The 26,430-nt window shown below is 35.6% G+C and overlaps 1 protein-coding gene across 7 annotated transcripts in view; it reads right to left on the bottom strand.

Moving 5' to 3' along the window:
• Window positions 1-26,430, bottom strand: part of DPP10 (dipeptidyl peptidase like 10) — a 1,417,029-nt gene that overhangs the window by 123,941 nt on the left and 1,266,658 nt on the right. For 4 of the 7 annotated variants that reach the window (XM_027590078.2, XM_027590077.2, XM_027590079.2 and 1 more), the window contains exon 8: window positions 1,397-1,517. In XM_027590078.2, coding sequence (XP_027445879.1) covers window positions 1,397-1,517 — 121 coding nt within the window. Of the gene's footprint in view, window positions 1-1,396; window positions 1,518-9,294; window positions 9,386-10,796; window positions 11,021-17,749; window positions 17,825-26,430 lie in introns of those variants that run through there. The other 3 variants (XM_027590083.2, XM_027590082.2, XM_027590081.2) reach the window with 3 other exon arrangements.

Here is a 26,430-nt window from a genome sequence, read left to right on the forward strand (position 1 = left end):
GATGAAGGGCATCTCTCACCTAACTCTTCTACATCAGAGATGCTTAGTTCTTGCTACCTAGATTCCTGGAACCACCCAAGTTTCAATTTTGTTTTCCACCTATTTCTTTAATTCATTGGACCATCTCAGAACCCTCCAATAATTTATCCTTTCAAAATAAGAAAGCCAGAGTCAGCTTCTGACACTCTGAACCAAAGCACCCCACTTATAATTTTGTGCATTTGAATTTTTAAAAATTCAGAACATAATTATTTTTATACTTCCAAAGTAGTTCCTACTACTCCTCAGAATAAACGGTAGCCTCTAAAATATTTTGTTATTTGATACTGGCATACACACAAAAATATATTATAAATATACATGTACACATATGCATATAAATATCAAAGGCTACAGTGTCTCTTCATTAGTAAAATATCTCCACCCAGCAAAATGTTTCTCTTAATGTAAGGTACTTTGTTTTGTTCCCTATCATATCTCAGCACGCTTACAAATACTTGTAACATACTAAGTCTTTAATAATATATGTTTAATGATAGAATAGATGAATAAATGAATTAGGTAAGTGATTTACTTTTCTTACAGAATTAAAAATATTGACTCTGAGGTAGGAAGACTGCATTTGCCAATATTGCTCAAGAAATAAAATTTATTTTCTAGATGATCCTTAGCTTTTTAAATTCTAATCAAACACGACTGACTGACTTTAAATCTTGATGTATTTTGCCAAGATCAGTTTCAGAGTCTGAAACTTAGGTATTAACCTCAAGCCTTGAGTCTTCTCGAGGATATCTGTACCTATAACCCAGCTGACAACTGGTGCATGATCAAACTGGATAAAGGTTTTCATTACCTGATTCCTTTTTATATTCTCAGCTATCATGAAAACTTGAGTCAGAAGTTATTACAAATAACCCTTTGGGTGGGTTTTATTTTGCTTCTCATGCAATGGCTTTTCAACTGTGACAGACTGTTCTTAATGGGAATGACTTAAAATCAAGTGGCTTTCATGCACTTTTTCAGCAGTAAAGGTTTTTGTTTCTTCTTTTCCATAGTCAGAAAAACTCAGCATTTAATTCCAGAGGGACATAAGATGATTATTCACTTTCATTAGTTAAGCATCACAAAAATTAAATCTATCTAGCCTGAACAAAATGTATGTGTATGTATGTATACACAGACGCACATACACACACACCCCTCAAATGTGGTAGATGTGAATCACAACCAGCAGAAATATAGCACATGCAAAGACATGAAAGCATGAAGGCAATTTTGAGAGGAAATAAGAGGAAATGGAGCTATAAGTATTGTTCTAGAATGAACAGATTTCTGTCAGATTTTGTATAAAAATATGTCGTTTGTGTTCTTTTGAAACTAAGTCTATTCAACTCACCTTCATATAACCAGTCAGCAATCCCATTAAAGATAATTCCTTCTTTTCCAGAAGATGTCAGTCGCAATGAACTGCTCTTTATATCAGGTTGATAGTAGATATTATTTTCAAAAATATAAATCTGGATCCAGAAACATAAAAAACAAACCAAAAAATGCAACATATTAGGAAGCTTTTTAAAATACCTTCATACTATAGAATAATAGCTGAAGAGCGAAGTGTTGTATTATTTGCCTGCTTTCAGTTTGTGTTTATTTAATACATACATCTGCACTGCTTTCAATTATTAATGGCAGTTTCCTTCCTTATCACATCAGTAGCAAATTGTCATTTAGAAATTACACAGTACCGGTACTGAAGCATGTAAATCCATATTTTCAACAACAATTTTTCATCTACTTAATCTCTTTTCTACCACAAAATTGATTTGGGTTTGAGATAACACTTTGCATACTTAAGGGACTGATAAACTATAATAGATGCCATTTTAGTAATAGCCAACTACTTAAAAGCTTCAATTTGGGGTCTTAAACTTTTACAAAAATGGATTTGATTATCAATAAAATAAGCTCTAGTGAATCTTCTTTTTAAAGGTTGTATTTATTCATTTGACAGAATGAGTGAGTGAGCGAGCGAGAGAGAGAGAGAGAGAGAGAGAGAGAGAGAGCACAAGCAAGGGGAGCAGCAGGCAGAGGGGGAGGGAGGAGCAGGCTCCCTCCTGAGCAGGGAGCCCGAAGCAGGGCTCTATCTCAGGACTCGGGGATCATGACCTGAGCCAAAGGCAGATGCCCAACCAACTGAGCCACGCAGGTGCCCCTCTAGAGAATCTTTCTAATTCCATCCAGCTTGACTCACAAATACCCTGATGAAAGCGTGGCAAAATTCCTTTGAACTGATAAATGGGACACACCCTGCTATGCCCTCCTCTTCGCTGGCAATTCTTTCCTAAATAGCACGTTATTAATAATGACCATGTCCTTCAGGGTTCAGGAGAGAGTTTTAATTTGAACATCACAAAGTCTTCCAAAATAATATCATCATCAACAACAACAGCCCCGCAACAGGAACAACAATAGAAATTAAACAGGGTCTGTCCACACAAAATAGAATTCAGGATAAAATTACGATAATCCACGTTCAAATATTTTTAATGCCAAACATTTCAAACTGCTTGTCTGTGCGATAATATAACCTTCAGAGTACCATGTTTCATCCACATGTTGGGGAAGTGGAATATTATCTAATGGAAGCCAAATTGCTATCTAGATTGAACATTCTACTAGGAAGGTAGAAGACAGCCTAGAGCCCTTGTTTCCAGCATGCTACAGGACAATTAGATAATAGCAAAGGGAGCAAACACTGGAACTTCTGATACAATCCTCTAATTATGAGATCCTAGATTTTAAATCTTGGTGTGCAAAATGATAGAAGCAATTTTAATATCCAGAAGATTTCATTGATATTCTACTTTCATTCTGATGATTTGGCAAGTATATAACAGTGAGTGGATCTAATTAATCATTTTAACACTGCATGTCATTTATGTTACAGGTGAGAATGCCAAAATAAGAATTTTTGAGGGGTGAGGGTGGGGAGAAAGAAAGATATAAAACGGTGTTCAAAAGAGAGGGCTATATCATCATGATGGCAGCCTAAATTTAAAATCCAAGGGACTTATATAATTTTCTTAACCTTTTTAAATCTCAGTTCTCTCCTTTATAAAATGTGGATAAGTCTCACACCTGCTGTAAACATGACATGATGCATAGAGAACATATAATCCATGTGACTTTTACTAGAAATTGGTAATTCGGTTCAAAATCCTAAGCCTTATGGAGGCTACAAATTATAAATCAAAATAAAACTTCTATAGCTTAAGCCAATGTGTAAATTATCCCAAACAACTGACCAGCATTACATACTATGTTGGTAAAATATGGACCAGGAGCAGCAGTAGAATACTAACAAGCAGTAGTGTTAGTACTAATAGTGGAAAGAGGAGAGGTGGTAACAAATGATATTTACTACTTTCACTTCATTTAGAAAGTTTTCAAGGGATGATAGGAAATAAGAAATAAGCTTATTATTGAAACCATGTGGGTCATACTTTGCTGGAAGTTTGAGAACTGTTATCTCCTGTGTCTGAAAACTGGATGGAAGTTGGCCTTAATGACTTTCATAATCCTTTATAATAGAAAAAATATATTCACTTTATTCTAGCCATCTAAAGCTTAAGCTTTACATCTTCTGTATACTACCTCCTTTTGCCTTTCACAAATAGTATGTGACAAAGGCACACAAAGTCTTCCTTACTTGGAAGGAATCCTTTTTCTGTACCTGCACCTTCTATTAGGACTTGGAAGCAATAACAGTTCAGATCATCCACACCCATGCTACTTAAGCACATGTGGCTATTCTTAGGAGTAGAGGTGACTTAGTCCAAAGTAATAGTTCCAGATCCTCAGCTTTCTGAAAGGAACAAACTCTATGTCAAAACAATTGATAAAACCTCCACGATTTCAGCAGATGTATAAATTATCCAAAAAGCATTGACCAGTAATTACATTTATATTTGAAGAACAGATTGGATGATATTCAGAATCCATATGAAACTGACATTTGCTTCAATGTAAAAGAACAAGCAATATGGAATCAGAATTTTAATTCCATTTGCTGAAAGCTGCAATACCAAGGAATGTCCACAAGATCTTTTTTAAATGGACAAAAAGTTAGTGACTGCCTTCATGAAAATGTACATTTATAATCTTCTAACTTTTTTATTTTTTAAAGATTTTATTTATTTGAGAGTGAGCAAAAGAGAGAGAGAGAGCACAAGCACAGAGGGAGAGGGAGAAGCAGACTCCTGCTGAACAGAGACACCCCCTACCCACAACGTGAGGCTCAATAACCAGGACCCTGAGATCATGACCTGAGCTGAAGGCAGACACTTAACAGACTGAGCCACAGGTGCTCCTTCTAACTTCTTTTAAATAGCCAAAGGTTTTCCTTGGATTATATTAGTTTCAAATAATCACAAACTGTAACTACTAGCTTAACAATATGAGAAGTGCAAATATTCACAGGTACTACCTGGGCACTCTGATAAAATTAAACTGGATCCAAATGTCAATCATCAAGGGCTGCAACTAGATTTAAATCACGTTGAAAATATGACAAACACTAATGCCATTTATCCTAATGTTACTGATTATCATATTTTTGATGCCATTAATCAATTCCTTCAATGAGCCATCTAAACAGTATAACAAATAGGAATGGATAGCTATTTGACCATTTTACTCTTCAATTTAGATAGCAAGCCAACTATCCAGTTTTTCAAAATCAATTTTAATACACTTACAAAATTATTCAAAATGGGTAAAGTCTCCAGAAAGGTAACAGGAAGGCAACTGAAGTACTATGTGCTGAGTCATGATAAGAAATATGTAATAAATATTCTAAGAAATTAATCAGTGTGTTAGTTGATACTGGTCATTACCAAGTGATTGGACATAGTGGTGTCACTTCTCTGCAGGAGTCTATAATGGCCAATTTTTCACCTTCTCTTCCCACTGCCACAACCACCAGCAATGCTTATGATGGTGGACACCTCAGAAACTTGGAATGCTGGGTGAAGAGGCTTGGAGCAAATCCCCTCCCCACCCCTAGCCAATTTGTAATGGACACATAGCAAGAAACGAACATTTGATGTTAAAAGTCGTTAAGATTTTGGAACTGGGACTAATTACAATGTAAATTAGCCTACTGTGACTGGTTCAACCAGAGACAATGCCTGATAATAGCAGACTCTTGTGAACTTTTAACCAGATTAAAAAAAAACAAACAGCAAAATAAAACAGGAATATAATTGAATATTAGACCTATTTTTGCTGAAATACTACTGAAAAGCTATTCCACCTTCACTGATTCTCACAATTTTAAATCAGAAAACTCTGAATCATTCAAAATTCCCCAGGCACTGTCATGATGTTAGAGGATCTGTAACAGTCTAGTTGGGATAGTATTTGGGTTGCTTTCTGTTGTGACTTGCTTTCTGGGAAAAAAAGAAAATATTTAAGAAACTATCTCAGATAACAGATATTGCTGGCAGGGATATAGTGAAAGGAGTCCTTTCCTATGTTGATTGTGAAAACAAAGTGGTATGCCCATATGGGAAAACAATATGACAACTGAAAACAAAACACAGTCCATCTCATCAATCCCAAACCCGGGACCTCACCTTGTAGGGGGAAAAAAAAAGCACCAATATGTAGAAAATGCTGATGCATGATATTTATTTCAACAGTGTTTATGATGGCCAAAAAGAAGAGTCAAAGTGAAAACCCATCAAAGCAAATGCCTGGATGGATTATGATTCATCTACATCATGTTATAACATGAAGGCTTTGTGGAAAACAAAGTAGTGTTACATGAATTGACATGGAGGAGTTTCACTGAGATATTGTTAAGGGACAAAGACACAAAACAAAAAATTATTTCATGCACGAAATAATTACAACACTAATACAAACTTATACCAGCAGGAATCTCACTAACAGATATACATTGGTCATTGTCTGTTGGTTGTCAGCTCCATGCCTGCCCCTATATAGTCTTTGATTACTGTGGGCCATTAGAAGCCCAAAATTCACATTTCCCAGACTCTCTTGTAAACTAGTCTTCTCAGCTTGTTTGCTAGATGGGTTCTAGTTACTTTCTGAAAAAAGGAGAGAGTTCGTAGTTAGGAATTGAAGGCATTTGCCTTTGGCAGTTGATCTAGCCAACTTCAGCCATAGTGGTTCAGTGATAGTTTATAATATTTACAAATATTATAAATATATATGTTTAAAACCCTGAAGAAATTATAGGGATACATATTTACATATGTACTGTATGTGTGTATATATATATATATATATATACACACACAAATGTATACATTCACATAAATATATGTATGTATGACTGTGACTCTGGAAGGATATATGCTAGCCTTTTAATATGGTTGTATATATTGGAAGGTGGATATACAGTGAGAGAGAGGAATAAAAAACAGGTAATCAAACAGAAAAGACTGGGAAAATATGCTAAAAAGACTTGACTACATTTGTACATGTATGTAAATTATACAGGTTAGTATATGTATAAATAAAGTACCAACAATAATGTCAGTGATAATAAAAAATGACAGTGATATAGAAATTAGCCTGGCATGTAGGCTACATGAAGAGTAGGTGATCCTTTTTATTAATTTTTATAAAATTTGAAAGTAATGATAAAGGGTATCTTCTTAACTTAGAGTAGAGTTTTTCAACCTACTAACATTGAGGACTAGATATTTCTTGGTTGTGGAGGACTGCCCTGACATTGTGGGATGACTGGCAGCATTCCTTACTTCTACATACAAGATGCCAGCGGCAGCCCCTTCTCTCAGTTGTGACAACCAAAAAGGTCTCCAGACATGACCCAATGGTCCCCTGGAGGGAAGGGGCAGAGTCGCTTCCAGTTGAGAGCCATTCATTTTGACGTAAGTCTTTTGCATGTGTATGTTCCATAAATGAAATAATTTAGTTTAATTCCCAAACCTTTAAAAGCCAATTTGCAATTTGTTGTTCAAAAGTACTCTGCTAAGTGTGCCTGGGGCTATAAAGATTTTAATGTGTAGTCCCTCTCTTCAAGAAGATTATAATTTTATGTGAGAGGAAGGCAGGTAAACTCCTAAAATCCAATGAAAAAAATACGTACCACAAGGCTTAGCCATGATTTGCAGAGGTCAGGTGGGAGAAGTGATTCCTGAAGACATTTATGAGATACTGAACTTAAATTGTGTCATGAAGGACAAGGAGTGATTTCATAGGATAAGGAAGGTAGAGAAGATGAAATGCCAGGCTAAGGGAACAGAATGAGCTAAATCCAAAGCTGAACTACCATGGAAATATTAGAAGAATCGTACATTAAGATTCAGGAACATCTCTACATACCTATGACTGTCTAAAAGTTAAGATGGTGGCTAACCATGGAGCAGCTTGAACACTAGACCAAATGGTTGGAATCCCATTTTGTTAATAATTGACAGCTGTAAGTTTATGAGCAGGTGAGCAATTAGAAAAATAATTGGTGGCAATAAATCATTGGAAGGTGGAAATGGGAGAATGCTGGCAGGATGATTCAAATATTCTGCTTAATAGAGAAAATAACTGTAAAAATGGAGTCATTAATCCTAACATATAACTTCCTGCTGTGTCTATAACATTTGTGAACTCCAATGCCAATGTTTTAGTATCTCTCACTTGGACCCTTTAAAGCTTCACTCTCCAGAGTCAATCATTGCAGTTTTCAACACTAGTTTCATACCCCTCAAACCATATGCAGTCCTCACCTTTTCCCCTACCCACAGAGAATCTAAATTTCCAGTCCACCAAATCCTTGCTTCCTTCTGGCTTCTGGTCCACCAGTTATACTCCAACCTCACCATACTCCCTGGCTCAACAGTGTCCCCAAAATTTGTGTGGAACCTTTGCCTTCTGCTTTACCAGGAACAGATTTTCTATTTTCAATCATGCCTGCTTATAAAGAATTTATATTAAATGAAATATTTGTTATTAAAATGAATTTAATATAATAATATTTTGGAAATAAGTGACACAAAAGAAGATTCTGCAGTGATTTGGAGTCATTGCTTAGTGACAGATGTTACTATTTTTCAATAAATGAGAAAGTTTCATTATATGGACAGTATTAAAACATATAATTATGTATACAATTATTTTTTATCAAGACAAAAAGGAAGACTATAAAAAATAAACCACCTTGAACTTCATCATACACATAAGCTGTTTCAAGATACTTAAAATGTTTTTAACATATAAAAGTATTGAAATATTTAAGCCCCATTCCATTAATGAATCTGGTTTCACTGAATTTGAAATAAAATTTTCCCCTTTAAGCAATATGCTAACATTTAAGTCTAGGAAACATTCTGAGGGATAATTCTTTAAAGTCTTTAAGTATAAACTTACAAATAAAAAGCCCTTATTTTGATTTATATAACTTAAAATCTTTGGGTAACATGAAAGAATATGAGCAGAAAAAAAAAATGGAGTGGTTTGGTTTTACAATTAGAATGGCTAAAACGAAAATGAGAGCCAAAAGTTGAGTGTTGCCAAGGATGTAAAGAAGCTGGAACTTTCATGAATTCCTGGTGGGAGAGTAAATTGGTACAATCACTTTGTAAATCTCTGTAACAGCCCTTATCAAAGCAGAACATCTGTATAACTTATGACTCAGGAATTCCATCCAAAGGGTATCCTAACAGAAACGTATATGGATGGATGGATGGATAGATAGATAATTTACATATATATAGGCGAACAGGGACATATATATATTATATATATATATAATATCTATATTATAAATAAATATATAAATTATATGTGTGTGTATATATGTACATATATATATATACAAATCAAGACATATATACAAGAATGCTCATAGCAGTGCTATTTATAACTGATAATACTGCAAGTCAGGGTAAAGATTACCCTTGGAGGGGAATAGTGAATGGTAAAGGGCAGAATAGGGGTTCTGGGATATAAACAATGTTCCCTTTCTATTGGGAGCACTATGTAGATGGGAGTGCACACAAATCATATTTGCTACATGTATGTTAAGCCTAGAGAAAAAGGAAAAAATAGTATGCAGAACTTTATTAGTAAACAAGTCACTTAAAATACTACCATAAAGATTACCAATATTTCACTGAAAACTACAAGTGCATCATTCAACTTTATAAAAATTCTGTTTCCTTAATTTGCCCGTATGTAATAAATTCTGAGTGTCCATTTATATAATGCCAAGTAAAGCTATGAGCACAAGTTAAATAGTTTGATTACCTCTGACATTTTGGCTTTGAATAAATCTCTCCGTGGGTTATAGAGTACTGCTTAGATTTCTCTGCGGGACCATCTCTCGGATATAGAACAACTCACTAAAATCATTCATGTCACCTTTGTACCAGTACCTGACATTCTAGAGATATAATCACTATCAGAGAACTCTCGTCCCTTGACATTTGCAATTATTCATATCAGGAAGCCCTTTCAAAGAGTTCTTATTTCCTAAAACCTTTACAGAACATTATGCATTTTCAAAGAAGTGAAATATATCCCTTTGTCTTAAATTCTTAATTATGTAAGTCACTTCCCAGTTCCAAAGCCCTTTTATCCGTGTTTTTTAAGGAGAAAAATGGACACCAGATACAAGTTAGCAAACAGACAACTGACAGCAAACTCTAATCAGTGAAATGTAACAATGGCAGACTCTATGTTGGATATGTCAGTCTGTCAAACTCATCTAGGGTAACAGAAGGCCTTATGATAAATAGAACATTTTGATAATTGAATTTATAAAAATATTTATGGGCCTCCAGTGATAAACTGGGACCTACAGAAGACAGTCATCAACATTATTACATTATTAAAAATATCCTTATGTACTGATTTATGTGTCAAATGCTAGAGGATGGTATGACCTAGCGACTGTGTATCCATTTCCTCCTCTACCCCATGTTCTTTTCTTTTCTCCTTCACCACCCATCTTCTTGCCTTTTTTCCCTTTTAACAGTTCTCCATCATAAACTGAATATGTATCTGGCACCATTTATATGCTAGGCACTGTGCTAAGCCTTGGGTATAAGATCTCATGATCTAATATGACTTCACAAGTATACACAAATTAATGTACGTGTGGTAGGTAACAAAAAATTAAGCCAACGTACGGGGACATTAATTCAGATGAAAATATGACTGCCTAATATGTGTCATGGCAGTGGAAACTGAAACTGAAAATAAAAAGAAAAGCAAAAGTATGGGAAAATGGGATTTCTATCAGAGAGACCGGGACCTAATCCTGGTAGAGCTCTTTGTAAAACTGGGCAACAAAGTTATTTCACTTCTCTGATACTGTGTCCTCATTTATGAAGTGGTGATGTTAGTACTTTGCTTGGTGGTCTACAGGATGAAAGAAACCCAAATTAGGCCATGAATGTTGTTCTATGTACCTGCAATTAGATGCTCAACTTTTCCAAAACCTACTGAAACTAGTAAGTATTGGCCATAAAAAATATTATCGTAATTTGAAGAGAATCAAACATTCCTCTCCAGTTATCCTAAAAAGAAGCTTAAGCATTTGAAGAAGGTAAGTTAATGACTTTACCCTCTGTTTCTCTATATCAGCTACATGATGTACCTTTTTTCTCTTATCAGGCTGGTAAGATCTGACTTCCATTCTTATTTTGGAGGATTCTTACATTATGTGAGTAGTGGGGGGAAGCACAGCCTGATCTCTAATCATAAAGATAAAAAGCCAGATAAACATCTCTAGGTCATGATCCCACCTATGGCTCTGAATCCTTCAGGAATAAGGTTGAGAAATTATTCACAAGAGCCACCGCAAACCCTCAAGGGTCCAGCAAAGGCAGAGGTGAAATGTCCACTGATGTACTGTCAGTTCAGCATCCTAATCCTATTTCCTGCAGCATCCCCATCAAATTTTCCTGAACATGTGCCAGTGTTCGTCGATGCCTGGCTCCTTGTGACTCCTGCTCATTTTCCAGTCCTGGAATTCCAACCTTCTCACTGATTCCCACAGCTTTCAGATATCCTTTTAGGGAATTCCTTTTCTCATGAAATGAACCTGAGTATCTCTCTTGCTGGCTTCTAGGAATCCTAATTGCCAGAGGGCATTCAACAGTTTAACAGTTAAAACAGTTTAACAGTCATGCCTAAGGAAAGCCCTTCACTGTCTTTTATGTTAGGAGCAAACTGAATTAACCCCTCTTTTTGCCCCAGCTAGCTGTCCCCCCATTCATCCCTCCACAGATTTGCAAAAAAGCATGGTGCATATGCACCTTAGCCTCTGATGCTAAAACAATTTGTTTTATATTTGTCTTATGACTCCTTTTATTTCGAATGGGGACTCCTATATTCGTAGAAGAGATTCCCTAAAGGAGGGCTGAGGGAGACTGGAAGAAATTCTCATATGCTTATCAATGAGTCTGTGCCTAATGCTTTCCAGTTCATAGGCATGCTGATAAGAAAACAAATTGAAAAATGCAGAAGGTGGAACCAGCCTTGGCTATCTCCCATGCACATTTTCCCATAGCTCTAGACTCTTTATTCCACTTCATGCAATTTCAAGGCATCCTTGGCCACAAATGAAGAAATACAGGTGTTTGTTTGGCTGGGCTTTTCTTTTCTTCTTTTTTTAACAGTACAGAAACATCCAAATACTATTTTGCTATATCCACCTAAAACAGTGGATATCAGTAAAATGACCATGGAAGAGTTGACCTTAATAATGCAATGTCTTTGTCCAGAATTAATCTGTTTATTCTAGTTAATGTTCTTATGAAGTCAAATTTAAGAGAGCCAATGATAAACTGAGGATGGGAATCATTTAAATTCAAGCATAACTTGGGATTCAGAATAAAAGCACTTGAAATATTTCCCTGCCCCGTGAGGTTCTACAGAAATGGCTGTCCCCCATGCTTCAGTTAATCTGCCTGCTGCAGTGGGGTATAATTAAACCCGACCTATGATGTACGTGTATCTGCGGCACAAGACACCCTAATAACTTTTTATTTTGTGGATGAAAGCATGTAAGAGGGTGTGTAAAAGAGCAATTTCTGACTCTTCGTATTTCATGTTTGGTTCTTTGCCATAGATTATTTGCTGCTGTCCCCTCCCTTCAGGTCTCCACTCCCATCCATTTAATAAAATAAATTGGATAATAAAACTGTATCTTTCTGTCAGTGCTCTACCTGAGGATCCAATTAAAGAACTATACTAGGGGCCCCTGGGTGGCTCAGTTGGTTGAGCATCTGCCTTTGGCTCCGGTCATGGTCCAGGAGTACTGGGATAGAGCCCCATGTTGGGCTCCCTGCTCAGGGGGAGTCGGCTTCTCCCTCTCCTTCTGCACCTCCCTCCATTCATGCGCACACTATCTCTCTCATAAAAATAAATAAAATATTTAAAAAATAAAAAATAAAGAAGTATTCTATTACTCAGTATTCAATAAAGAATAAAGGCTAAATTCTTTAGGTTAAGATTCTGAGCAAAGTATATTGTTCAGGACTTATATATTAATCCACCTATAAGGCGACCCTCACCTTTGCCAATCTCATCCACTTGTCATCACATACATATGGTTTTTGAGTGTATTTTTTTTATTTGCTTCTCCCTTAGAAAGGCACTGACACACCAAACAGAAAAATCCACCTTGAACAGATTCATTATATACACTTTCTAATGAAATGTTACTTTTTTCAAAAGCTAAAGTCAGATGATATTATATGCTTAATATTATTTGAAGACACATGTAAATATATATTTACTACCGGGAAAAATATGTTTAACTCTCTTTTTTTTTTTTTAAAGATTTTATTTATTTATTTGAGAGAGAGAGAGAGAGAATGAGAGATAGAGAGCACGAGAGGGAAGAGGGTCAGAGGGAGAAGCAGACTCCCTGCTGAGCAGGGAGCCCGACGCGGGACTCGATCCCGGGACTCCAGGATCATGACCTGAGCCGAAGGCAGTCGCTTAACCAACTGAGCCACCCAGGCGCCCTGTTGAACTCTCTTAATGAAGGAAATTTAAAGACGAAAGAAGATAGTAAGTTATGTGTGGGGTGGGGGAGGGCTATACACAGAGGGATGATGGTTATATACTTAAACTCAACTCATTTGCAATTCTATGACACTCCTACTGTGTTTAGACAGATAGCAAAATGCTTTTTGAGAAAGTCCGAACTCAGCTGCCACTGATGACTGGGTATCATAACTCTTGAAGAGATATATGATTGAGGAACAAACAGTGGGATTCTGGGGTGCTATCACCAGTGCATATTCATTTATGGGTTTGCAAGTGGAGAATAGTAAGAAAAGATGAAAAGTAATCATGGTTTGATTTAAGCTAACTTTCAGAACAGTCTCCCTGAAAAGATTTTTTTTTTCTCACAATTGAAAAGTAATAATGAGAAGGAGGAGAAGGAGGAGAAGTGCAAAAAGGAGAATGATATTTGAGGAGATACACCCAGAATTTTAAGTTATTTCCTCAAAATCATTTAGGCTGCAAGTCTGTTGTCCAGAATCCATCTCAGAGTTTAAGCAATAGGATCTTTTTTTTTTTTTGAGAGAGAGAGAGAGCGTGCATGTACACCAGTGGGGGGAGGGGCAGAGGAGAGGGAGAAGCAGACTCCCCGCTGAGCAGGGAGCCCATTTACATTGGCCTTGATCCTAGGACCCTGGGATCCTGGCCTGAGCCAAACAACAGGATGTTTTGTAATAGCATGTATCCAACCAAAGACCATCAAACTTGCTAAGGATCCTAGCATCACAACAATTAAGTCTCCTCACCCCAGGCTTTGTGATAACCTTCCCTCACACCGACTTCCTCAACTTAATCTCTCTTGTCACTTATTCCAGTTTGTGTCAGTCATCCCAAGATTGTAACTGTTGCCACTAACAACTGATCCTCCACCTTGCCATCATCCCAGTAATAATGCTTAGCATCCCTGGCCCTTTGTCATCCCATCCTTCCATACTCTTTCATGCTACATTTGAAAAGAGGCACTCCCAAACCAACCAACATTCCCCTACTCCGTTTCTTCTCCTGAAAGTTCCTTCTTCCTCTTTGCCTTAACTGAACCTGGTGTCCCTTGAGGATGTCATGACCCAGCAGCCCTGTCTAGTGACTCCTGATTATTATCACATATCTCAAGATGCTCCCTGCTCCCTTTTGTTCCTTTAGAACATAACTTTTCCACCCCATTATAAAAAAAAATTCATTTTCATATGAGGTTCATGCCAATCAGCTTTACCAATCCCTGGCTCTTCAAAGTAGAGAAATAATATTCTGAAATACTAGTTCTAATAGGTAGGCATCATATGAAAATGAGTTCCATGGTCTAGGGCAAGGTTCAACAAACTATGGTGCATGAGCAAAATCTAGTCTGTCTTTGATACTGCATGGTTCACAAGCTATGGATGGTTTCTGCAGACCAAACTTTGTGATTTGATGAGAGGGGACACTTACCTGGGATCTCAATTACGTACAACGTTTTCCCACAAAAAAATACTTTCATTCTTCTCATTAGTAGACATGTATTACAAAACATTGTACTTATTATTTTGTTATCGCAATAAAAGTTTGTGACAATTTTTGTCTTGTTACAAAAGTACCTATGGAATACCCTCTCAATTTTGCCTGTTGTCCTGCAAAATCAAAAATATTTACTATTTGGCCCTTTACAGAAAAAGTTTACTGATGCTTGGTCTAGGGGAAAACAACAAAACAATGAATTAAGCAAAATTACAGTTTTTCCTTCCTTCCTTCCTTCCTCCCACCCTCCCTCCCTCCCTCTTCCCTCCCTCTTCTTCCCTCCCTCCCTTTCTTTCATTTCTTTTAAATTTGGCATTCTTCAAACCTTTTGTTAATTCCATTATGAATCATTGAAATTCATGACATCATATTGCATTTCTTAAATGCATTTGACCATGACTTTGTTTTTTTAATCAGAACATCTTGCAGGCCAAATATTCTAAGGGAAAATTTTAAAAACGCATTTTAAAACAGGTCCTATATCTTAAATAAAAAATGAACTGGTATTTGGATCATTATTTACATCCTTAAGGACCAATTATTTTCACAGATTTCAAATTGCATAGCACTTCTCTAAGATGTGGGTCAACTCTATGTCAGCAAAGTTCAGTAGCAATCACAAACCTCATCTTGAAGAAATTAAACGTTAAGGATTGACTGGAATTAATGTGATCAATTTAGAGCAACATTTTCATTGTTTCTTTAAAAACATGGGTGAGGATCTCCCAAACCAACTAATTCATATTTATATATTACCCTTACTTTAAGCACCTAACTACTCAACCACATGATACTTAACAGGGAAGCCTCATTCCCAGACAGGCTTCACTTATCAGCTTCCCATTGTTTTCCTCTTGGATCCACCATTTTCTTATGCCTTTCAAGTCATGCATGAGAAGTTAGCTCTGATCTTTCTTATCTTCTGGGTCCCCTCACATGCCCATGGTTTAATAAAAATCCACAAAAATAAATCTTATCCATACTATTTATAAAACTATGCAGGTTTTTTTTTCATACCCACAATTGTAATGGGTTAGCATTTCAAAACTTTCTTAGAAGACAATCACCTCAGTGGACTCCATCCAACTCTACCTATACCTGCTAGAGTTACTTAAACTCCATTTGAGATGCATTAAGAATCCAGAGTGACTCTCAATTTACAATCCCATCAAAAATATAGCCACCACAGTATTCCAGATCAACTGAGCCAACCCCATTCTATCCTAGCACATCCCTCATTCTTACCATCTTTTAGATTCTGTGATATAACAAGCCAAACTTCCAGAGGAAATATGTCAAATCTTCCCCAAATGTCTTTGCAAATAACTTTCTTTGTTTTGTAAAGTCTCTTTTTACTTCCTGTGAATACACACACATCACTTCCAAACCCCAATCAAGAAACCATGATTTCAAGAACACAAACCTATTATTTACCCCCTTTAAAAAGAGATGCAGTTAATAAGCCTTATCTGCATGTTACTGTGCTATATCCATTACAATTTTGTTCAGAGTATTTCTTGACTTATCACCTTCTGCTTCTGTATTTTACAGTCTCAGCAATTTGTGAGTTTCATTCCAACAAGTTCTCTAGAGTGACTGACACAAAGCAGATTCTAAAAACACACTTCCTATTCTTTCAAAACTCAAGTGCTTATTTTTTTTTTTACAGGAAATATTTCCCACATTTTACTCACTAAATTTCTGAAGGTCATGATCTTTGGGAGTAATACATGCTACCAGAAAAACTGAAATATTTCATTAACTATATGATTAAAACTAGATTAGTTACCAAGAGAATTCATCTTAGGTTTTGGAAATAAGACCAACGACAAAAACCTCAACGGCTTACCATGTTATAGGAAAAAGTTGAAACAGTTATAAATCACTGATCATTCAAGAGGCACTTTCAAAATGACTTGTTTCAATTTTTCAAAAATACTAGGAACAAAAATGTTAACAAACAAGGAATGCTGTTTATGAATGCATGATTCCACCTATTGTTTGACTGATGGAAATAAATCATCACATACCCTTAAGTTCTAAAGTTACCAGACAATTTGATTTTTATTAGTCAACTAACAACTTGAAGTGCCTTTTATAAGCTATCATTATGGAATTTAATAAGCTCATGAAAAATATAGGAATGTTGTAAATGTACAGTTTCTTACTTTCGCACCATTTTCATTGCTGTGGTTGTGAAGAGTATCACGCAAAAATACGTTATATACCCTTCAAAGCCTTATGGCCATTTTTTGCTTTTAACAGTAGCATGTTTTATACAGAAGACATAATTTAGTGCTTGATGCTTACTCATACATATAACATTTCCACTGTTCTTTCAGTCCTAAGATCTGATTTCCTCTGGTATTCTTTTTCTTCAGACTTGAGAACATTTTTTGTAGCATAGGTCAGGTGAAGACAGATCCCTTTATTTTATTTTTTAAATCTGAAATTGTCTTTATTTTATCTCAATTCTCCATGGTTTCTGACAAGAAGTCTGCAGGCTTCTTCTAATTGCTGTCCCTTTGTATCTAATTTGTCGTGGTGCTTTTCTGGCAGCTTCCACATTTTCTCTTTATCTTTAGTTTCCAACAGTTTGACTAATATGTGCCCAGGAGTGGTTCTCTTAGAATTTGTTTTTCCCTGGGGGAGTGTGGTCACTGAACATCTTGAATATGTACATTTTTGTCTTTTAATAATTTTAGAATATCTGGCTATCATTTCTTCAAAGATTTTTCCTGTTTTACTCTCTCCTCTCCTTTTAAAATCCTAGTTACCATAATGTTAGACTTTTTGTAATTTTCCTTTGGTCCCTGGGGCTCTATTTTTTTTCTTTTTTTAATCTTCTTACTATTTTTTCAGATAGAATGATATGTATTGATCTGTATGTCACTGACTGCACTGTCATTTCCATTCTGCTCCAAGTCCCATTTAGTTGCTTTTTTACTTAGATGTTTTTCAATTCCAGAAATGCCCATGTTGTTCTTTTTCATATTTTTACATGTGTGTGTAAAATACAGTACACACACACACACACGTTTCTATGCTGATATATCTTGTCATCCCTTTGTATGCATTTATTTTCCTGACTCTCAAGGAACACAGAATAGCAACTTTAAGGACTTTGCTTGAAAATTAAAGAATCTTTAGTTCAGGTATTGACTGAATTTATTCACACAACTGCTCATACCTCTTCTCTAACTCTCTCAGGGCTTCCCCCTCACTCTGGGAGTCATGGTCAGCCAGGGGCTCTTCCTCTTGCTCCTGTCTGAAGATAGTGGGTTTTCCTTTCAGAGTCAGCTCCCCACATATCCACCTCTGCCTCAAATACAGCTGCTTTTAAGATAAAACCCTAAAGAAAACAAACAGAATGGAGGACTCACACCGTGCTGTTCACTTTACTACGAATTTTTACCTCCTTCCCAAATTTGCATGGTTTTGTTCAGTCTCCAGAATCCTTGGGTAGTTTTATTTTGTTTCATTTAATGTTTTGTCTAGAGTTTATAGCTGAATTCACATGAGGCTTGTTTTGTTAACAGCTCACTCTTGTATATCTGAGTTGAGAAATCATTTATTCAACTTTAGTCAAAGTTCTTTTAATTGGAGAATGCTCTGGAAATGGAAGGTTATTTTCTAGTATGAAATTTATCATATTCCTGGTATAATACATTTCTTTTTCCTTTTCACACTGAATCTCTTGGTATTGGGCAAATGACAGAATTTCAAAAAAGTGATAGTGGTTTACATTTGAGGACAACTCTAGTTCAAAGCATCACTTAAAGATCTGATATGCCACTAGATATATGTCATTATTTTTCCGGGGACAAGACAGGGCTTCTTTAGAGAAAAAAAAAATTGGTTCAGAAAAAAAACAAAAAACAGAAACAGAAAATGATGTAAATTTTCTAAGAGGGTTCTTTTGGAAGACACTGAATTGGGGTAACATAAACAGAAGTCAAAGAAATTAGTGAACAAGCTTTTTTACTCTCTAATGAACAGCCACACTTAGCTATGTTCATCCCCTTGTTCTAGTTTAGTTCTGGGACATACAATGTAATTACTGGGATAATTTTGAATAGATAAGGACTTGAGTATCAAATTTTATATATAATATATATAAAACATGATTTTATATATAATTTTCTTCATTCTACTGTTCATATCACAGCACATTAGAAAAAAATCATGATACTGACCAAAATCTTTTACCATTCCTCTCCAACTTTAGCATTTTTTTTTTCCTAACAAGTAAAACTAAAGGACCAAGCCATGGTTCTTTTATTCAACTTTAAATATGTAATTCTTTATGTCCCTTGTTCATTCTCAAACTATAATTCCTCTTCTAACAATGAAACAACATAATATCAAATATATTTTAAAGACTAAATTACCTACTATCCAACTATTCTAAACCAGTAATTATTTTTACTTTAATCTATTCCCTTGCTACTTTGTTCCCAATTATGTTTCATATTCGTAGCAGAGATAAAACCTCATGCCATTCTATATGATCATTGCTAATATGTACCGCAGAGTACAAAAGATATATATTCCGGCTTATTCACTTTATCTTTACACACACACACACACACACACACACACACACACACACACGTAACTTGTCATCTTTTTCTCTATTTTGAAAGTCCCTGAGGTGCCATAGTTTCTACATGGTGTGTTAAAAGTAATCACTTTTGTCTTTAAAACTTTGTTTTGTCATTTATAATTTTTAAAATATATTTCATTTAAAATATAAGAGATGTTCTGGGTGCCTGGGTGGCTCAGTTGGTTAAGCGACTGCCTTCGGCTCAGGTCATGATCCTGGAGTCCCGGGATCGAGTCCCACATTAGGCTCCCTGCTCAGCAGGGAGTCTGCTTCTCCCTGTGACCCTCTTCCCTCTCATGCTCTCTATCTCTCATTCTCTCTCTCTTAAATAAAAAAAAAAAATCTTTAAAAAATAAAAAAATATAAGAGATGTTCTGAAAAAATATTAAATGATATAAAATGTCACTCTCAAAAGCCATTTTTGTCCCAGGGGACAACCACTCCTAACTTTTTATATAAATATAATATATATAAATAACATAAAATATAAAAGTATGATATAAAATAGTTGTTTTGTTTATTATAATAATGAGAGCATACTGGTTAGTCATATGGGCTTTTATTGCTGGATGGCATTGCATATCTGCACATGCAGAAGGGTCATAGTAGTTTTAATGACTTCTTTTTTTTTTTTTTTTTTATTTTTTTATTTATTTTTTTAATTTTTTATTGTTATGTTAATCACCATATATTACATCATTAGTTTTTGGTGCAGTGTTCCATGATTCATTGTTTGTTCATAACACCCAGTGCTCCATGCAGAACGTGCCCTCCTCAATACCCATCACCAGGCTAACCCATACCCCCACCCCCCTCCCCTCTAGAACCCTCAGTTTGTTTTTCAGAGTCCATCATCTCTCATGGTTCGTTTCCCCCTCTGACATACTCCCCTTTTCTTCCTCTCCTGTTATCTTCTTTTCCTTTTTTCTTAAAATATGTTGCGTTATTTGTTTCAGAAGTACAGATCTGTGATTCAACAGTCTTGCACAATTCACAGCGCTCACCGTAGCACATACCCTCCCCAATGTCTATCACCCAGCCACCCCATCCCTCCCACCCCCAACCACTCCAGTAACACTCAGTTTCTTTCCTGAGATTAAGAATTCCTCATATCAGTGAGGTCATGTGATACATGTCTTTCTCTGATTGACTTATTTCACTCAGCATAACACCCTCCAGTTCCATCCACGTCGTTGCAAATGGCAAGATCTCATTCCTTTTGATGGCTGCATAATATTCCATTGTGTATATATACCACATCTTCTTTATCCATTCATCTGTCGATGGGCATCTTGGCTCTTTCCACAGTTTGGCTATGGTGGACATTGCTGCTATAAACATTGGGGTACACGTACCCCTTCGGGTCCCTACATTTGTATCTTTGTGGTAAATACCCAGTAGTGCAATTGCTGGATCGAACGGTAGCTCTAATTTCAACTGTTTGAGGAACCTCCATACTGTTTTCCAGAGGGGTTGCACCAGCTTGCATTCCCACCAACAGTGTAGGAGGGTTCCCCTTTCTCCACATCCCCGCCAACATCTGTCGTTCCCTGACTTGTTAATTTTAGCCATTCTGATGGGTGTGAGGTGGTATCTCATTGAGGTTTTGATTTGGATTTCCCTGATGCCAAGCGATGTTGAGCACTTTTTCAGTTTTAATGACTTCTTAATATTTTATATTTTATGCACCCTAATTCATTTTACTAGTCTAATAATGAGGACTTAAATTGTTTCTAGTCTTTTATTTTGCTTTTTAAATTATAAATAATGTCCCAATGAATTTTCTTTTTATATGCCCTTAGGCACATATGTAATATATCTTCAGGATGGATTTTACATTTGGAATTGCTAGATATATAATACAATATTTCTTCTGGATATATTCTTAGTTCAATAAAAATGTGTGTGTGTGTGTGTGTGTGTGTGTGTGTGTGTGTGTGTGTGAGATCTTTGTTTGTTTATTTCCAATTTAATTTTTTTGTGGTCCAAAAACATGCTCTGTGTGATTCCCATTCTGTTCTACTTACTGAGATTTGTTTCATGGCCCAGCATGTGCACTTGTATATGCCGTGTATTCTGTAATTGCTGAGTATAGTGTTCTGTAAACGTCAAAGACATCATGTTGGTTGAGTGTGTTGATCCAATATTTTATATCCTTTTTGATGTTCTATCTACTTGTTCTATATTTTACCATAAGACAGGTGTCAAAATTACCAGCTAGAAGTGTCAATTTGTCTATTTCTCTATGTTTCCAAAAATGTGGTTAAGTATATATTCGTTTTCAATCTTTTTCTGTCTCTGGGGAATTATTACTTTATGATCCTTAGAGATTATAGTTTAGGCTGTGGTTGATTAATAGTATCATAAAAGATAGAGTTTCTTTTCACATTTTCATTTCCTTTGTTGTTTTTAAGGAGGAGAACAAGGGGAGAGCTTCTCTATGCACCATTTAATGGATGTCTGAAGTTATTTCTGACAAGCAGAATTTTGCCATTAATGCAGACATCAGTTCCCCTCAGAGAGTTTTCTTCATGTCATTTAATAAAACAAGGTAAATCACTAGACTACTAAACTTTCCATAATTGGGATCTCTTTACCTCAGGGGTTGTGTAGGGTAGCTCACATCTTACAATAACACTATTATAATTTTACTTTTAAAGTTTCTATTTAGACCACTGATGGAATATGACTTGACATCACTGTAGGAGAACCCTGTACGTTCAGAGTAATAATAAGAGATACGCCAAACCTTAGTTGCAATGAAACAGAAACTAGGAAATTTCAGTGATTATCATCTACATTGTTATTCCATTCAAATGGTTTCTTAGCATAACTGTCCAAAGTGTTTAGTACATTGGATTGTGCGTGACCTAGATTTATAGTTAAAAAATCTGCAGCTATGGAGCCTCCACAGCTCTTACTACACAATTTATTATTTAATTTAATGTTAGGAGCAGCTTGAGAAAAGAACTGCCAGCAAAATTGCTATTTCTGTGGGAAAACAGACAGGGAAAAAAAAGATATGGTTGTTGCATTTACCTCATTATTGCTAAATAACTCAAAACTGTTTAAGGATAAGTTAAGGAAAATCTAGTGAATTCTTATTAGAACTAGGAAACAAACAATGGTTCTTTCTGGTACAAATCTGCTGACATTTTATATTTCTGGCTATTTGATTCATTTTTATGTTTTCACATTTGTCAGCAATATCAAGTCATAGTTTTTTGTTATTAAAAATATAAATAAATGAATTAAAGCATGGGATGTCATATGCATCTATTCTATTTCTTTTCATATAGAGAACTTCCTTATAGTCTAGAGGAATGCTTCAAATAAAGATCCTGCTATATACAGTTGACCCTTGAGTGACATGGGTCTGAATTACGTGGACCAACTTATATGTGGATTTTTTTCAACAAATACAGTACAGTACTATAAATGTATTTTCTCTTCCTTATAATTTTCTCAGCAACATTTTGTTTTCTTTAGCTTACTTTATTGTAAGAATATAGTACATAATGCATATAACATACAATATATGTGTTAATTGATGAGGTTTCTGGTCAACAGGAGGCTATCAGTGTTAAGTTTGGGGGAAGTCAAAAGTTACAAGTGGATTTTTGACTGTGTGTGGGGTTGGGCACCCCTAACCTCTGTGTTGTTGTTCAGGGGTCAAGCATAACTTCAAAACTTAGTTTTCAGATAATTTCCTCCAGGAAATTGCCCCATCATGTCGGAGAGTGCCCCCCCAACCCCTGCCTTTGCAAGATGAAGTCTGTGTTAGGACCCTCCTGTTTCAGGTATTTCAAGAGGTGGGTATCCCCACCTTTAGCTCTATTTTCTGTAAATTCCTGGAATACAGAGACTGCCTTTTATACCCCTAGTGACTCGTATATTCATAACACATAGTCAGAACCTCTATAACATTTTATAACTCATGCTGGATAAACCAAGGGAAACACTTTAAATAGGGATAAAGGCAACCCCTCTTCCCCAAAAGAAATAAGTAAATTTCAGATGTCCCAATATTAATACCGGTACTTTTTTTTTTAAAGATTTTATTTATTTATTTGTGAGAGAGAATGAGAGAGACAGAGAGCATGAAAGGGGGGAGGGTCAAAGGGAAAAGCAGACTCCCTGCTGAGCAGGGAGCCCAGTGCACTGCGGGACTCTATCCCGGGACCCCAGGATCATGACCTGAGCCAAAGGCAGTCACTTAACCAACTGAGCCACCCAGGTGCCCCAATACTGGTACTTTTTATGATAAAGTATTGATTTCCATTTCGTTCTTCTGAATGTGGAATAAAACATTAAAAACATAACATAGGCAAAGGTTATCTCAAATAGCATTTAGTAGATATATGATTTTCTTTTCTTTTTTTCTTTTTTCCATATAAGCCTGGCAATATTTCTCCTTACTCTCTAAATTTCTAGAGCTGCCCTGAACTAGAAACTGTCAGCATTTAAATAACTTCTATTTTCACATGCTGACAAAGGGTGCAACATCTTCCCTCAGCAGCTTCCCTTTTATTATTTTCAGGCATGGAAAATCCATGCCTGCTATCTCCATAGCTCAGTATACAGTTATACATGCTATGAGGATTACAGAATTTGAACACCTACCTTGAGAGGGTTCACAGTCTAAGGCCAAGGCCAAGTCAACATATATTTATCAAGTGACTTCTAATAAGGCCAGTGCAAACAGTTTAAAAGCAATGTGGATACATCTAATAGTATGCCATTTTCTCAGTTTCTCCTTATATTGAAATATTCAACGCTTAACTAGAGGAAATGTGTGCTTATAGAGGATCAGAACTGTATTTTCTTTAAGAAAATACAGATCTGTATTTTTTTCTTTTTCTTTTTCTCATGACCCTGAGATCAAGACCTGAGCTGAAATCAAGAGTTAGACGCTTAACCAACTGAGCCACCGAGGTGCCCCAGAACTGCATTTTCTATAGATCTCTGAATTTAGATAGGAAAATCATAAATATGCTATTTAAATAATTATCAGACACTAGAGGTGAGGTCTATAGGAGTGCATAACTGATATGTAGGTAATTTTCACAGCAATGAAAATTAATTTTCTTTTATAGTATATATTTTAATTGTATATGTATATTTTTTCCTTTTCTATACATATACCTACACTGTTAAATTATTTTATTTGTATGAGAATGTATTTCCAGTCACATTTATGTATACAATATATTAATGTAAATATATACCTGAATACATTACAAATCTATCAGTCAAAAATGTTCGGGACTATTTAAGGGTGTTTTACTGTTGTTTTTGTTAAATCCAAACAGTTATCCTATTACAGTTCACTAGGTTATTTCCAGTCTAATATTGAGTAAAGAAATTATATCAGCTTCTTGATATTAACTTTCCTCATGTCAAATTTGAAGTGAGACCCATTCGACCTTAGGTGTGCCTACTACTAAATGTGCTAAGAGGGACTGTTTTTAGTTTCTGGAACAAAAAACAGGAACATTAAATTTTGTTACAGAGAACATGAAAAAGGTAATTTGTTTTCAATTATCTCCACTAATGAAGATGAACGAGGTAAAAAAAGATGCTCAAAATTCATTTAAATGGGAAACAGTCATTGCAATAAATACTTGAAGATGTTAATGGTATAAATTTTTTGGTTTCATTGCCTAGAAGTTTTCCTGCACCAATTAATGTATAGAAATGAGCTTCATGCACACTACAGTGAAGACCTGACTTGAAGTAGAACTTGACTCTTACTGGTCCTTTTTTCTTTATTTCTACAACACCTTGAGTATGCTAGGACTCTAGGCCCAAGACTTCTATCCTAAAATGTACATGACATCAGCAGCAGAGTGTGTGTGTGTGTGTGTGTGTGTGTGTGTGTGTATTTATGTGTTTGTGTGTATGTGTACGTGGTGTGTATGAGTGTATGCATGTGTATATCTTATATTTGTATGTTTGTTATATATTTCCTAAACATAGCTTAATGATAATTAAAATAATTACTTTTATACTGAAAAAAATGAGTACTGAGTAGAATGTGAAATAAGAACACTTTGATTTTTAGTAGGAAACATGAGATTTCAATGACACCTCCTTTAAACCAATAAGGACTAAGGACCTACAGGAAAAGCCAATGGAATTGTTCAAAATTTCCACTAATGAGGATGTAAACACATCAAGGAAATTGAAAATTTCCTAGAGGCACAGAACCATCAATGATCTCTTAAGATTTTAATGTAATTTTAAATTAAATCTCTAGGAATAGTGAAAATGCAGGTGACAGGAAGGTTTGATAGTTTGTATTTGTATTTGGAGAATTACCTAAAATATTACATTTTTCAATGATATAGGTAATAAAATGTAGAAAAAGTGATTTCTTCAAATGCCTAGATTGTGACAAGTAAAACACTGGATATTTTTAAAGCTTTATGCCATCGGAAGGATGGGTCTGGTGATTTTATGAGCAATATCAAAGAAGAAGTCTTTGTCATGTTAAGTGTTTTCATCACACACAAAAATAAATAGGGTCGTGGGAAACTTTTGGACGTCATGGATATATGTATGGCTTGAATGTGATGATGGTTTCACAGGTATATACTTATCTCCATCTCATCAAGTCTTACACCAAAATATATACACTCTTTTGTATGTACCCAGTGCAAAGTACAGCCATTTGTATGTATCAATCTTTATTTGTTCTCAATAAAGTGGTTTAAAAAATTAATAGTCTACAATGAAATTTAGAAATATACTTGTATACTAAGTGTAAAAATACATTAATATAACATTTGTAAAATTTAATGTATTTTAATGAGTATAAGACAATTTTTGTTGCTGGACTGTGATCAAATTTTACATCTGAGTTTAACAGTTGATGTATTTATCTCTTAAACTTATTATTTATAATTCAGTTCCAGATCATAATAATAGCCTCTAAACCTAGCTCTTTGCCTGGAAACTCAATTGCTTACAGTCTAACATGAACTCTAACACCAGACCTGTCCTTTCATGCAGGACTTTTCTTCACATCATGCCATCCTCAAAACCCTCTGTGGTACCTGATCATGCATGCAAACAGCCGTCAGCCTTTCCTTAATTGCTCAATGCAACCAGATATTTATTAAACTTACATTTTGCCTTGTGCTAAAATTGAGTTTTACAAAAAAGAAGGAGGAAGAGGAGGGAAAGACAGACAGAGAGACAGAGAGAGAGAGAGAGAGAGAGAGAGAGAGAGAGAGAGAGAGGGAAGAAGGCATATGTTTAGC

The sequence above is a fragment of the Zalophus californianus genome, chromosome 3 (genome assembly GCF_009762305.2).
Source record: "Zalophus californianus isolate mZalCal1 chromosome 3, mZalCal1.pri.v2, whole genome shotgun sequence".
Classification (NCBI taxonomy): domain Eukaryota; kingdom Metazoa; phylum Chordata; class Mammalia; order Carnivora; family Otariidae; genus Zalophus; species Zalophus californianus.